Source organism: Peromyscus eremicus, chromosome 8a, assembly GCF_949786415.1.
Source record: "Peromyscus eremicus chromosome 8a, PerEre_H2_v1, whole genome shotgun sequence".
Classification (NCBI taxonomy): Eukaryota; Metazoa; Chordata; class Mammalia; order Rodentia; family Cricetidae; genus Peromyscus; species Peromyscus eremicus.
This window is the reverse complement of record NC_081423.1, coordinates 19,849,732-19,864,715: the sequence shown is the minus strand read 5'-3', so window position 1 is coordinate 19,864,715 and position 14,984 is coordinate 19,849,732. Positions and strand designations below refer to the sequence as shown.

Genomic DNA, 14,984 nt, shown 5'->3' with positions numbered 1-14,984 from the left:
GGGAAAAAGAGTCAAATGCAGTAGGGGTAAAGAGTCTCGTGAGAAAAACTGCGTGGCAACGGCAGCCATGGGAAGCTGTTCTCATAAGGCTCGGTGCATGTCTGTTGCCACAACACCGACCGTGAGAAACCGTACCTACCAGACTCAGACTCTGTGTGTCTCACTGTGAAGGTGGTAATGATGAATTTTTCTGATGTGTCCACAGCAAGATTTTTAACCACAGTTGACATTCAGAGCGGGCACAGAGGCTGCCCTGTGTATGGAAGGATGTTCAGTATCCTTCCTTCTGGTCTCCATTCACCAGGTACCAGCAGTGTCCCTGCACTGGAAGTTGTAACAAATGAAAACATTTCCAGACATCTCAGTGTTCCATAGAAGGCAAAAATTGGCTCCAGTTGAAAGCCACTGGTCTAGGGAAAGCACCTAGTATAATTTCCTTAGAAACATGTTAATGGCTAAGTAAATATCCTCATTGACACATAACTCCATGGTTAAAATGAGACTTCACTCAAAGTCCCAAACTACTTTAAGAGGATTTACACTTTACTTTTTTATGTACATGTGTAGTATGGATACCCATGTGCCATGGTGCATCTTGAAGGCCAAAGGACAGCTCAACAGACTTGGCAGCAAGTGTCTTTACCTGCCAGGCCATTTTATCTGCCCAGATAGTTAATATTTTTAAGACCAACTAATTAATTTGTGTGTATGTGCCCATTAAAGTGTATGCATGCATGTATGGTGTGCATGTGTGTGATTGGGGAAATGGGGTATGCCTGCGTGTTCAAAGGCCAAAAGTGTGTTTAGCTACCTCAGAGCTGGAGTTACAGACATTTGTGGGGTGTCTAGCTTACTAGATGCACGCTGAGATATACTTTATATATGTTTAAAGGCATGCTCTCACTATGTAGCCCTGGCTGGCCTGAAATTCACTATGTAGACCAGGCTGATCTCTGACTCACAGAGATCCACCTGTTTCTGCTGGGATTAAAGACATGGGCTATACCATGCCTGGTTCCATATACTATTTTCAGAGGCAGTGCTGGAACCAGACTGCCCGGCATCAAATGCATGATATGTGGTCTGCCAGCTGTGTAGCCTTGTAACTCCTTGGTCTTATTTTTTGTATGTACAAAATTGATCTAATAATAATATTAGATCTGCCTTCTGGGGGACTTTATGGGATTTAAACAAGTCAATGAGGTTATGGAATGGTACATATCACATTGTTCATCCATCATTAAAATTGTTATTATTTATTGGTATTGTAAAAGAATTTTAACAGATCTCTAGCACCAAGAATATAAACAGAGTTCCCTAATCTATCTAGAATTGCTTAAGTGGCACTCTGATGCCACAAGTGAGAGATGTCATATCATGGACTTTGTGTCATGCACACAGGTACTTAAAATACTAAGTTACTTTCAAACCAGGTGTGGTGGCACGTATCTTTAATCCTAGCACTTAGGCAGAGGCAGGTGGATCTCTGTGAGTTCAAGGCCAGCCTGGTCTACATAGTGAGTTGTAGGTCAGCCTGGGCTACATAGTGAGACTCTACCTCAAAATAAGTAAATAAACAAAGTTACTTTCGGTTCATATCAAACATGAATAAATTTCCTTTTTTTTTTTTTTTTTTTTTTTTTTGCCTTGGGCCCTATCCCCAAGATACCTCATTATGAATATGCAAGCATTTCAAAATTCAAAAATTACAAAACCTGAAACCGATCCAGCACCACACATTTCAAATGGGAATGCTCTGCCTATAAATACTCGGCAAAAGGCAAGAAGTAAGTGATGCGGTTCTTCTGCCCGTTAGTGTGACTTTCAGACATCCCCCACGAGCTGCACCAGCCTCAAAGGCCACTTCCATGGGGTCAGTCAGGCACCTAGATCTGAGACCCAGATCCCAGTTAAAAGAGGTGTGGCCACAGCCTCCTCTTGGTCTTCTTTTCGTTTTGATAAGCCAAGTTTGTTTTCCAAGTCAACTTTTCCTGGGTGACGGAGTGGTGAGGCCACATGCCTGTCCTCTAACTCAGATGGCCTGTTGGGGCCTGTGAAGATTTCACCATTTGGCCTCGACTGTTGTGAGTGCCAGTCACAGGTGGAGCCGTACCCCGGGATAGACTTCTCCTCATCTCTCTAGTGTAGTCTCTAGTCCCATGGGGAGGGAGAAAGAAACCAACATTTAACGTGTGCCTGCTGTATGCCTAGCGAGCAGTAGGCTAGCCCCTCCGCAGCAGCTCCCTTTACCAGATAGCATTATTCCTATTCTACAGGCAAGGAAACTGAGTGGCAAAGTGGCCTCCTCCAGAATCACACCACTGAAAAGTAGCAGGGGCCTTCATACCCAGGCAGGTCTGGTCTCAAAACCTTGATTCCCTTCATTTAATCCAAGTTGACAAGTCACATGTCAAAGTTTCTAGCCTACATCTGCTTCCTCCCAGCTTGAAACAGGTGAAGACTCTCTTTGGAGCCTTGCTATGCTTCATCCCCTCTCCAGACTTTGATGTCCCAACTGAAAAATAAATTATTGGTGCCAAAAAAAAAAAAAAAATACCAGCAGGAGGGCTGAGAGAGCTCAGCATGTAAAGTACCTGCTGACATGCTTCACAATCCGAGTGTGCTGGCTAGTTTTATGTCAGCTAGAGTCATCTGTGAGGAGGGAACCTCAATTGAGAAAAATGCTGCCATAAGATCGGGCTGCAGGCAAGCCTGTAGAGCATTTTCCTAATGAGTCATTAGTGCCACCTCTATGCTGGTGGCCCTGGGTTCTGTAAGAAAGCAAGCTGAGCAAGCCAGTTAGGATAATTCCTCTATGGCCTCTGCATCAGCCCTGTGCATTCCTGTCCTGACATCCCTGGATGATGCCCTATAAGTTGTAAGAGGAAGTAAACCTTTTCCTCCCCAGGTTTCTGGGTCATGGTGGGTTTGGTTTTGTTTTGTAACTGCCACAATAAGATCTGGAGGCTACAAAGCAGATGGACACCTACTTGGACAGCCTCAGGAAAGGGAAAATGGACAGAATTGGGGAAAACTGACAGCTCTACCCTTCCGTAGCTTTAGAGTTTGACCCAGCAGCGGCTCTCTCTGGAAATGAAGAGAAGAGCACCTCAAAGGATTGTCTGAGGCAGACCAGACCACATCCCATATCGGTACAGCCAAGTGATTACCCATCTCTAACCTGGCAAAAGACTAAAGGTATGCACTGGAGTCTCTGGACTGGAAGATTACAGGATACCAGGCAAGTTCAAAGCCAGGACAGACCCCGCTAAAATGTATTTATTATCTGAACATGGACACGGGCTTTGGAGACCTCAACCCTTGGGTTTCATTTGGTGGCCCAGAATGGTGGCAGGCCATCACCCACTAGGCTGGATAGGACTCTGGGAGACCTGGGCAGAAGAGAGATGTAAAGAGAGAGTAAAATTAAAAGGCGTCGATGTTGAGGGTTCCTGAGTGAGACAGCCAACAGTCATGGACCCCGCAGTGCACAAACCGGTAGATCGGCCTCCGTTCTTTGCCCGTGCAGCAGCCGAGACTCCAGGTGTCCTGTAACCGAGGAAATAGAGACTGGCCACACGTGGAGAGGCTGGAGGGCAGAAAGTACTCATGAGAAGAAAATCCCGGCAGAAGGCTGCACAGCCATGAGGCAAGACTAGGGGGCTGTATTCCAAACCAAGGAGACTTCCAAGCCCCACGTGACGTTTCAGAAGTCAAAACATGAGACATAACAGTTATATTGGAAGATTGGAAAATACAGCTGAGGAAATCTTCTAGGAAGCGGAGCCAAAATACAGTGAGATTGGCAAGGAGAGGGGAAACAAAGCCATGGTGCAGAAAGCCTGTTCCAGATCAAAACGGATCCGAGGGAACTCAGGAAACAGAGGAAGAAGCCTCCATGAAATAACTCAGCCACGTTTCCCAGCCCTGGAAGACGGTTCTTACACGGAAAAGCTTCACCAAGTGCGCAACACAGTAGATGAGAGTCAGCAGACACGCATTCACCACTGGGAGGTTTCAGACCCCAGGAACAGTGCAACATCCTACAGCCATCCAGAGAGAAAGACCAGGTCACACGGAAATGGTCAGGACTCAGGGTACGCCAGACTTTGCTCGCCAGCCGCACAGAACTAGACAGGAGCAGTACTTTTTGATTCTCCAGAAAGGCAGTTCCGATCCGAAACTCCATAACTGTGAAGCTATCTTTAAATATAGTGTAGAATAAAGATATTTTGAGACATGTGGGATTTTCAAAACTTTTGCTTCCTTCCTGTCTCCTTTCCCAGGAAGCCACTACAAGTGAAGTTCTAGCAATGTCATGGGGGTGGCCCAGAAAGGGAGACCTGAGATGGGGGAGACGAGAGAGGGGTGAAGAGGGCTGGAGTAGCATGACGTGGGAGCCCATGGGTGCTGGCTGTGCGTACCCCCTCCCAGGTCATGAGGAACCAGAATGCTTACTGGCAGAAAGCATAGCACCTTACTCCAAGCAAGGGGATTGGATAATGCAGAGTGTAGCCCAGGATTGCCCTGAACTCCCAGAATTCCTCTTGCCCCAGGCTCCTGAGTGCTGAAATGATATAGGTTTTTGTTTTGTTTTGTTTTACCATACCTGGCTTATGGAAGTCTCTTTAAAAAGAAAAAGAAAACTTCAGCGAAAAATTTACCTAAAAAATATGCACCAGGCTGTATTCTATTTCAGCAGCTTTGTGAATAAATTGCGCATTTCATAAGAATTTGCCAATGAGTAGGAATTCAAGTCTCTGACAGCCCCCTTGGTAGGATTTTTTTTTTTTTTTTTTTTGCCTTCCTTTGCTTCCAGAATTTCTGAGCATGCTCAAGGGATGCTAATGTATCTTCATAAAGACTTACTCAGAACCACCTTTGCCCAGCCTGGGTCAGGAATTGCCACTTCCGACATGTCTTCAGACCCTAACTACTCTCCTTAATGTCTCCCCATAGTGGAGTACTGTCCCCAGCAGCACCGATGCATGATGGAAAGTGGAGGTGATGGTAGGACGTGGTGCTTAGAATAGGCAGCCCCCTCTGGTGACCTTTCCACATACATCTCCATCTTATTTCCCACACTGACAACTAATCTAGTCTTTTCATCACGTTCTTACTATCCACCATGGATAAGAGATCATGTGAACCACTTTAAAATGCTGGGAAGTACCTCTTTGGAGAATATGCTCAAGCCATTTTCCAGCTCTGTATCCAGCCAGGTTCATCCCAGCGACTCCAACCCCACTGAAGACTAGAAGAATTAGAATGCAGGAGTCGACAACCTCACACTGTCAGTGAAACATCCTGAGCACCTGAGTCCTTGTTCTGTGCCCCCAGAAAAAGGCCACAAAGCTCTCTTGTCACCACCTTGGCTCTGCTTGTCTTTTCCAGTAAAGCCCAGACCCCATCACCCTGGTCGTCACTGTGACCTGTGCTGAAGTGCTATGATGCCTCAACTGTCATTATATGGAGTCGTTTTTCTCATTTCCCAAACTTGAACCTCCCTCGTACGTAATTCAAAGCCCCGCTAAACTATTTTAACTAAATCCAAACAGCAGCTTCTCCCTCCATCACTGTCAGATGCTGAAAATACCATGGATGTCTTCCACGAAAGCCTGGTCTCAGCTTGGGTTCTCACTGTAGTGTCCAGAGCACCAAGAGCGGGACGGGGGATGAGCTAGCCCATCCAGTGTGATTTGAGGACACTCAAGAAATACCTTCCTTACCCAGAAAACCTGTTCAACAGTGGGGGAGTGTGTTTATTTAGAGCATGACTGAGTCTCATATCTAGACATGTTTCCCTTTTCTTTTTTTTTGGTTTTTCGAGACAGGGTTTCTCTGTGTAGCTTTGCGCCTTTCCTGGGACTCACTTGGTAGTCCAGGCTGGCCTCGAACTCAGAGAGATCCTCCTGGCTCTGCCTCCCGAGTGCTGGGATTAAAGGCGTGCGCCACCACCGCCCGGCCATGTTTCCCTTTTTACCTCACCAGTCAGGATGCTCAAAGCCAGGCCTGTGGTGACTCTGGTTGAGTTAGGGAGCCTGTGGCATGCAGTGATTTCTCTTTGTCTCGTTTTCTTCCTTGAAGTACATCACACTGTATTGTGTTCATTTCCATAAGCCACAATGACATAAATGCCATTGAAAGGCAGTTGAGTTTTAACATGCTAGAACTACAGCTATGCATTAGATGACTTAAGACAAAGATAATTGTCCTAGGGTAGTATGACTATGGGTACTTTGTTTTCTTCTCAAATGTACATTAGTATAAAAAATTAATGTTAGCATCTTTATTACCAAAGTAGATGTTCATGTTAGAAAATATGAAAAAGACCAAAAAATACAAAGGTGGAAATTAGTTTTATTTGTCATCCATCCCTCCAGACAGCAGTGTTAACCGAGGGTCTCACACATGCCAGACAAGCAGCTGAACTATGTCCTCAGCATCCAGTCTTTTTAAAGGTGTGTGTGTGTGTGAGTGTGTGTGAGTGTGTGTGTGTTTACAAACTGTACACTCCTCTCACTTAACTTTTCCACACACTTTGTCAGCTGGGCGTCATGGAACCATGTGTGTTGACACTTTCTCATTTCACTCTGTAGTTTTCTACATCATGGTTTTGTTGTTGTTGTTGTTTTTTCTCAGTTCCTGTCTTTTTATTTATCCATACACAACTACTTGTCTTCTGGTTTGTTGAAGCAGTAAGTTAGACAACACTTGCCACAGTAATGTCTGTCAAAGTGGCTAGCCATGAAAACTCCAGCACCACACTCTTCAGAAGGACACTCTCGATGAAGACGGCTAATTTTGCCATTTTCATCCACCTTATAGTACTTTAGTACAGCCAGCTTAACCTTCTTCCTCTTATGCTTATTCTTCTTGGGAGTGGTGTGAGACTTCTTCCTTTTCTTAGCACCACCACGAAGTCTCAACACAAGATGAAGGGTGGACTCCTTTTGAATATTGTAGTCAGACAAAGTACGGCCATCTTCCAGCTGCTTACCAGTGAATATCAGCCTCTGCTGATCAGGAGGAATTCCTTCCTTATCCTGGATCTTGGCCTCTACATTTTCTATAGTGTCCAAGGGTTCAACCTCGAGCGTGATGGTTTTCCCCGTAAGGGTCTTCATGAAAATCTGCATCTTGGCCACGGTTCCACCACAGATGGCGGATCGGAAAGCTACGTCATGGTTTTAAATTGCACAAGTCATATCTGTAAGCAAGGATGTGATAAAGAGACCAGAAAATGGCCGCTCCGTGAGTTGGGAGGAAGGTTTTTATTGTAGATAAGAGAGAAAGACCATCCAGAAGCAAAAGGGAAGTGAAGCGCACTGGACATAGCCAGGGCTATCTATGAGAGAAACGAGAACAGCCAGGGCCAGGGGAAAACCTGTTGTTATAAAGAGAGTGGGAAGTGAGCTGCAATCCGAAACAGCCTGGGAGCTGGCGTAAGAGAGGAGGTGAGAAGGGCCAGAAGGCTAGCATGGGCTTTGAGATACATAACGAGGACACGAGGAGAGGCAGGAGGAGTCTGGAGGTTAGCGTTGGCTTGGTACACACCATAGGGATGTGGAGAGAGGGAGCCAGAGGAAGGGGAGATGGGGAAGCGGGTCTTACCATTTCACGGGTTCCTGAGAAAAGCGAAGAGCAACCACTAGCAACCCTACAGTCCAATGTGAGCTGAGCCAACACTGTCACTTCTGCACACATGCACTGCCCCTTGGAGTTTGAGACCCAACAATGTCATCTGCATTTCCTGTGTCTCATATTTAACAAACCCCCCTTTGTTGGATAGGTAAGCTGTTCGTGATTGTAGTTCTTTCTCTCTGGGTTCATTTAGATGACTCTGTAAGCCAACTTGGCCATTGCTTCCTCAACTGAGATTCTCTTCTTTCTTCCCTGCAGTGGTCTCTGGGTCATCGTCCAGCTCAAAGTATGACCCTGAGATCCTGAAAGCTGAGATTGCCACTGCAAAATCCCGGGTAAGGATCTTCACAGCGTCCTTGCTGACCATTAACTAGCTAACCCTCCAGGCCATGGCAGCCAAGGCTGACAAGGCCCCTGGGGTAATAGTAGCGGTGGTTGTTGTATTAACAATGGTGCCACAGTTGCCATATACAGGCATTGACCTTGTGCCTGGTGTAGTGTTGGGCACGTCCGTCGTCCCTTGGAAGTAACTGTCGCCGTCTCCTGCACTTTAAAGATGAGCAAGCAGAGACCAAGAACCTTGCCTGAGGAAACAAGAGTCCTCAGTGGAGATCTGAGTTTGGTGGCCTCTTCCTCCTCCTGGCTGCTGCCCCGCTCTGCATCATCTTCATTCCTGATGACTTTAGGAGGATATGTGTCATTACCCCCATTTTACTGAAATAGAAACTAAGGCAGAGTGGTTAAGTGGCTCACTCACGGCACACTGGGTATCTTGAACACTGGTTTCATGCCGGTCGAATAATTTCCACATACAAAGCATAACTCGGGGAAGTGGCCTGAGGCAGGATGGAATACTTGGAACTAATAAGCTGGTGTGCCATGTCTGAGGGGCTAAAGTTTTTCAGCTCTAGTAGGCTGCACCCACACTGGAATTTGAGCCCCATGTTTCTAGATGTCAAGTAGTTTGGGAAAGAGCAGTATATGGAAGTTTAGTACATGAAGTCTCTTAGACCTTAATTGGTAGCTCTCATTGAAAGGCTTCCATAAAAAAAGAAGAAGAAGAAGAAGAAAGACAGACAGGGGGGGGGGGGAGAAAAGAAAAGAAAAGAAAAGAAAAGAAAAGAAAAGAAAAGAAAAGAAAAGAAAAGAAAAGAAAAGAAAAGAAAAGAAAAGAAAGGCTTCCCGCACTCTGGAGGCCACAAACGGCCTGCATGTGGGATCTGGCTTTTGGTGGTGTCTTGCCTCTCACCTCCATGCAAAGCACTCTCAGACTCATCACCAGCTTTAAGCTGTGTGTGACCCAGGTAATTACTGTCATCCTCATCCATCACAATAGGCAAGAAGAGGTGAGAAGGGGTCAGTGGTGCAAGAGAGACCCTATAGCTAGGAAGTGGTGAGGCCTGACAATCAGTCAGTGTCTGATTACTTCCTGTTTCCCTGGTGTAGAGACTGGGTGGCAGCACCCACAGGGACACTGGGTGGGGTGCTGACTCCCAGACCCACCCGGGTGAAGGGAGGGTGCCCAAAGGATGTGGGTGTCTCCTTATGCAGTAGCAGTACAGTCAGGGGCTTCTGGACTCCCCAGGCTACAGCTCCACATCCACCTCTGACTTCGTCCTCTGTGTGGTCCTCTGCCATCCAGGTCAACAAGTTGAAGAGAGAGATGGTCCACCTTCAGCATGAGCTACAGTTCAAAGAGCGTGGCTTTCAGACCCTGAAGAAGTAAGTGTCCTGCAGTGGAGACATGGGGCAGTCTCCACCCAGGCTCCCATCCTGCTCTCTCTGCCCCTCTCCTCTTCAGTCCTTCCCACAATGCACCTCTCACAATTCTGTTTAACTTCTTTTCCACTGGCATTCACTGGAGATGCCATCACCCAAGGGTGGAGGTAAACAGAGTCATTTCAAACCACGAAGCTGTTGCCATCCTCTGAACTTCTAAGCCCATTAAGGACAGCCGAGTCTTACTCCCCAGGCCTAAAAGCAGGTGTTAAGCATTTCTGTGCACACCTCAGCTCTGCTGATTGACTGCTAGACTGTCAGACACAGACAAAGCAAACCCTTTAGCTCCATGGCGCCACTTCAGCGCTACCCCACTGCAGAACTAGAAATCTCTTCCAGCATTGAACACATTCCTAGAGAATTGTGCACCTGACTATGTGCAGAGTCCCCTATGGGTGGGACAGAGAGCTTCCACACTAAACAGATAGATGCCATTTTCATTTGTAGAAGAAGTGGGCTTACAGCTAAGTCAGGGGTACGGCTTATTTCCTATGCACTGTGTTAACTGTTGTGATGTCGACCATGACCATGAAGATTTGTAGAGCCCTTGCTGTATGCCAGGAAATATCTTCAAGTGTTCCTGCATGAGGACATTCATCTGATCCTTGTGGCAATCCCAAAGGAATGGGTTTTTTGTTTTGATTTTAGCTATAACCCCATTATATAGATGAGGAAACTGAGTTGTATACTAAATGCTCAGTAAATATCAGCTTATTGCTATAATTAGACATATGTAACAGAGACTTTTGTCATGTTTGGGGTGTTGTTTGTTTGTTTTTGTTTTTTGAGATAGGGTCTCATTCTTTAGCTCAGGTTGGCGTCAGACTCATAGCCATCCCACTGCCTCAGGCTCTCAAGAACTAGAATTAGATGGGTGTGCTACCACTCCTTGTTTAACTAAGTTGTGTTCAGTTTATTTAGTGGCTCCTGATGTTGAGGGCTTTTACTCTTTTTTGGGGGGGGCTGCCACCTAGCTCCCAAATAAATCACACACAGAGGCTTATTATTACTTATGAATGCCCGGCCTTAGCTTGACTTAGTTTCTTGCCAGCTTTCCTTAACTTGATCCCATCTACCTTTTGCCTCTGGGCTTTTCCCGTTCTCTAACTTCTGTAAATCTTACTCTTTCTCCATGGCTTGCTGTGTAGCTAGGTGGCTGGCCCCTGGAGTCCTCTCCTTCTCTGGCTCCTAGATCCCTCCCTCCTCCCAGATTTCTCCTTCTATATACCTTCCAGCCCCGCCTATCCTTTCTCCTGCCTCGCTATTGGCCATTCAGTTCTTTATTAGACCATCAGGTTTTTTAGACAGGCACAGTAACACAGCTTCACAGAGTTAAACAAATGCAACATAAACAAAGTAACATACCTTAAAATAATGTTCCCTAACAGGCTCCCTTGGTAATCATTACACAGGTAGCCTAGCAACCCTCACAGAAACACCAGGCAGGTTACCAGGATTCCTAGCTTCAAGAGACTTCCAGTCTTGAGGAGGCTGTGCCTGTATGGACCGCTGCTCTGATAGTCATTTGCTTTCTCTTCCACCCCAAGCCCAACCCATACCATTTCATTATCCACCCCCACCCCCAAGTCTATCTGCATCATTCATTGAGTACCATATCCTGCCCCAGGACATATGAGTGAGTCCTGTCATAACTATAGATCAAAGCGTTATGTATGTGACATATAGTTATGGATGTAACCCCTAGGTGAGGGCAGAGGTTGCCACTGTTGCTCCTCCTCCTTCCCTTTCTCTTCATTGAGAGTTTCTCTATTATATACCTCTGGCTGGCCTCGAACTCATTATGTAGACCAGGCTGGCCTCGAACTCACAGATCCACCTGCCTGTGCCTTCCCAGTGCTGAGATCAAAGGCGTGTGCCAGCATGATCTCCTTTACCTGCCCTTATTCCACAAGCCCTCTCACCACCTGAGGGAGCCTCCAGGAATCCAGCACAACAGAGGAGGTGAGCAAGTGTGAGCTGAGGATGGTGGCACACACCTGCAATCCCAGCACTTGCTGGGCTGAGGCAGGAGGGTGAAGAGTTCAACGCCAGGCTGGGCTACATAGCAAGACCTGTCTCAAAATCAAACAACAGCAACAAAAGGAAATATAACCTGCCGGAGGGGTAGCTCAATGGGGAGCGCTTCCTAGCATTCCCAAGGCCTAAGTCGCCAGTTGTCTTGCTTTGGGGTCACCTAAGACCATCCGCATGTCAGATATTGACATTACAGTTCATAACAGTAGCAAAATTACAGTTATGAAGTAGCAAGAATTCTGCCGGCTGCAGGAATATATCATAAGAACTCAGCTGGTTATGGCAAAGTCACTACCTGGAGGGATCAGGGAATTCCTCCAGAGGAAGCCAAATTCCAAGGAGCTTTTGGTATTATTTGGCTTGTTATATATCAGCTGTCTTCTGTTATGAAAATCATGTGTGCCTTCATAGTTTTCCCAATTGACTTTTTCCGAAGAAGTAGCAAGAACATAATTTTATGGTGGGGGGGAATCACCACAATATGAGGAACTGTATTAAAGGGTCACAGCATTAGGAAACTTGAGAACCACTGCCTTAAATTCAACCTCTAGTTCTGGGCCGGGGGAGGAGAGGAGGATTTGCAAATATGGCCCTATATTAGATTCTAAATTGTATGGAATGTTTTTCTTTTTTAATTTAAAATTTTGGCTTTCATATCTTTTTTATGTGCCTTTATGTGTGTAATTTACATACATATACATGTCAATCATATCCTTCAAACCAGATTCTAACTTCGTTCCAGCTAGGGGCTGTGCTTTCTGCTCCTTAGTAATTTTTAGTGAGCAGCGGAGACAATTCAGGGCAATAGTGTGAGCGCGGACATTCCTAATTTGACCTGCATGCAGCTCAGGAAGCTTGGAAGCATAGTTTAAGGCTGCTCTTTCCCCACCTCAAGAGCGCTACTTAAAATACTCCCAACCTCCACAAACCTGTTTTACCACATTGTCACCCTGCAGCAGCATTGGAAGTTCTTGTCCTTTGGTAAGCTGACAGTGAAACCCTAAAGACCCCGCCCCTCCCCTTTTCCTCCCAGTTTGACTGCTGGCCCAGGTAGACTCCTTTGCAGCCCCGGCTGCTCACAGTCCTCAGCTAGAAGCAGCAGACTCCCAGTCCAGGGTGGAGAAAGCTATCAGCTCTAACACACATCCTGGCAAGCAGGCCTGGCTTCAAATCCCAGGTACCTGGGACCTTGGAAAAATAACCTAACCCTTCTAAGTGTTGATGTCTTCATCTGAAAAGTCCATGGTTGTCAAGACTGAGCTAGAAAACTCCCTGTCTAGGATGTAACAGAGCCTGGCACAGATTAGGACCTCACACATGCTGGACATGTGTTCTAGCCATTGAGAGGCATCTAGTCTCTGTCTTGTTACTTGTTTTTTGTTTGTTTGGGGTTTTTTTAGGGGGTGGTGGTACCCAAGAATTGAACCCCGTTAATGATAAGCACACAGTCTGTTCCCCAAGCTACACCTCCAGTCTAGAACTGTTGGATTAGTATCAATTATTATTATTGAGGTGCTTGGAGATTTATTGGATTTTGAAGTTCATATCTCAGTCCCTCTCTAGATACCACCTCAGCTAAGCCTCTCCCTGGACCCAAAGAGTATATGGCCCTGTCAAGCTCCCTTGGAATTGCTTTTGTTCAGGGTCTAGTGAGACATGACTCAGGCATTCCCGTAGCCTCCCTCGTTTGCAGAACCTGGGAGTGGTGAACCTCATTCTTCAGGAGTAATTTAAGGAGTTTCCAGAAGACTTTGACAACACGTCACGATCACTGTTAGGGACTGACATACAGTTCTTCTGCTCCCCCCAAGATCTTACGTGTTTGCCTCCATGATGGCGGTGACACCAGCCAAGAGCTGTTGAGCAGCTATGTCTACGAATCCATGAGCTTGTTCGTAGTGATTGATTCAGCAACAGGAGTTTTCTGTTTTGTTTCGTTTAAATAAAAAAGGGGATGTGTAGGGGGGAGGATGATGAAGACTGAAAGAAACCTCTCAAGGACAATGAAAAAGAAAAATCAAAACCGAAGTGTGGGGCTTTGGCCTGCAGCTTGACCCCTTGTGAGCAGGAGGGAGTGGAGACTTAGTCTATTCCTTTGACAGGGGAACGGGCATGGCAGGGGCTTTCTTTCTGCACTCCACAGAGCCCCTGTGCCAGAATTGTCTGGACAAGACGGGATGAACCAGCCATTGTCAGTGCCCGGCTTCTGAGGCTACTGGGCAGGAGAGTCCCCAAAGGCCCGAAATGACAGCTGCATCATTTGAAAATCCTAAAACACGTCTCCCCACCGCCCAGCGCACACAACTTTTCCTTCCTTTTACCCTCCACTCCCAAAAAGATTGTTTTACTGAGTATAGAGTGGTGACCCTTTGTCCTCCCCCACCCCTCTCGCTCGAGCCGTATCCCAAGTATCCCTCCTCGGAGCTGCTCTCTGCAGCCAAATTCCAGAGGCCGGGTTGCCAAGGGCCTGGAGAACTCAGGTAAAGCTCTTTGCAGCCCAGCACGCAAACAGCTCTGTCCATCCTTCTGGAGATGCGAAGCCCTTCTTGCCCTGTTGGCTGAGGCGAGCTCTGCCCAGCCTTCAGACCTGTTGAAGCATACGGCTCTCCCCTGCCCACACCACCCCCCTGGTAGTTTGGGCCGGGGCACCTCCCATCCTACCCGAACTCTGGGGATGGTTCTCTGGAATATCACCCACAGAATTTTGGAGCAATGTGAACCTTTTCAGGCTAAATCTGAGACAGATGTTAGCCAACCTGGCCCGGGCCTAAGTCCTCGAAAGGATAGACAGGCTATTTTTAGTGGGAGACACAATTGGGGCTTTGTTTTGTGTCCACAGAAGCTGAAGTAACCGCAGGGGGCAGCTGTGTGGGGACCCCTCCCTATGCCCTCTCCCCTACTCCGGAGCCGTGAGGCCGGGGTGGAAACCCTGCCTTCCTCCTTTCCAAGTGATTTCCCACTCGGGCTATTTTTAGCACTGGACAGTTTGGGCTGTAGCAGGAAGCCAGAGAGGAATGCCTGTGAGGGTTTCTGATCCTGGAATAATGGGTTTGTGGTGTTCCCTTGACTGTTGAACTTCCCTTTCTCCACCCTCCGCTGAAGCCTCAGGCCAGCCTTTGATGAAAGCATGAAGTGTATCTGCTCTCAGACAGAACCTTCTCCACCCCTCGGCCATCTCTGGTGCCTTAAGTCACAGCTCAGTGGCAGAGGGCTTGCCGCCCATGTGTACAGCCTTGGATGTGATCTGGGCACTTCCAAAAGGAGAGGGGAGACACTCAGCCTTTCTCTTTTAACCTTTCATCAACACAGACCTACACGTAGAGCCCGGATAAGCCAATAATCTCCAGGCTAGAGGTGCTTAATCCCTTACATGCGTACACCACCTCCTAGTTCTCCATAGGACTTAAATCCCGTGAGCAGGGCCAGGCAGACGCCACCATCCAGGCCTCTTTAGAACCCCGAGGTGCCATGTCCAAAGCTGCACTGTAACAGCCTCATCATGGCCTGTAATTCTGCACATGTTTACT

General features: G+C 47.0%; 2 protein-coding genes across 3 annotated transcripts in view; one reads left to right on the top strand and one right to left on the bottom strand.

The window, feature by feature from the left end:
* Wwc1 (WW and C2 domain containing 1) overlaps nucleotides 1-14,984 on the top strand; it is a 141,898-nt gene that overhangs the window by 71,152 nt on the left and 55,762 nt on the right. For both annotated transcript variants that reach the window (XM_059270350.1, XM_059270351.1), the window contains exons 4-5: nucleotides 7,903-7,979; nucleotides 9,287-9,366. In XM_059270350.1, the coding sequence (XP_059126333.1) occupies nucleotides 7,903-7,979; nucleotides 9,287-9,366 (157 nt within the window). The remainder of the gene's footprint in view (nucleotides 1-7,902; nucleotides 7,980-9,286; nucleotides 9,367-14,984) is intronic.
* On the bottom strand, nucleotides 6,638-7,166 carry LOC131916807 (ubiquitin-ribosomal protein eS31 fusion protein-like). The gene has a single exon (XM_059270352.1). It carries the CDS (start codon nucleotides 7,137-7,139, stop codon nucleotides 6,672-6,674), a length of 468 nt encoding a protein of 155 aa, XP_059126335.1. The 5' UTR covers nucleotides 7,140-7,166; the 3' UTR covers nucleotides 6,638-6,671.

What these genes read in the sequence shown, in the direction of transcription:
- LOC131916807 (XM_059270352.1), bottom strand. Translation starts at nt 7,139, where the DNA reads ATGCAGATTTTCATGAAGACCCTTACGGGGAAAACCATCACGCTCGAG.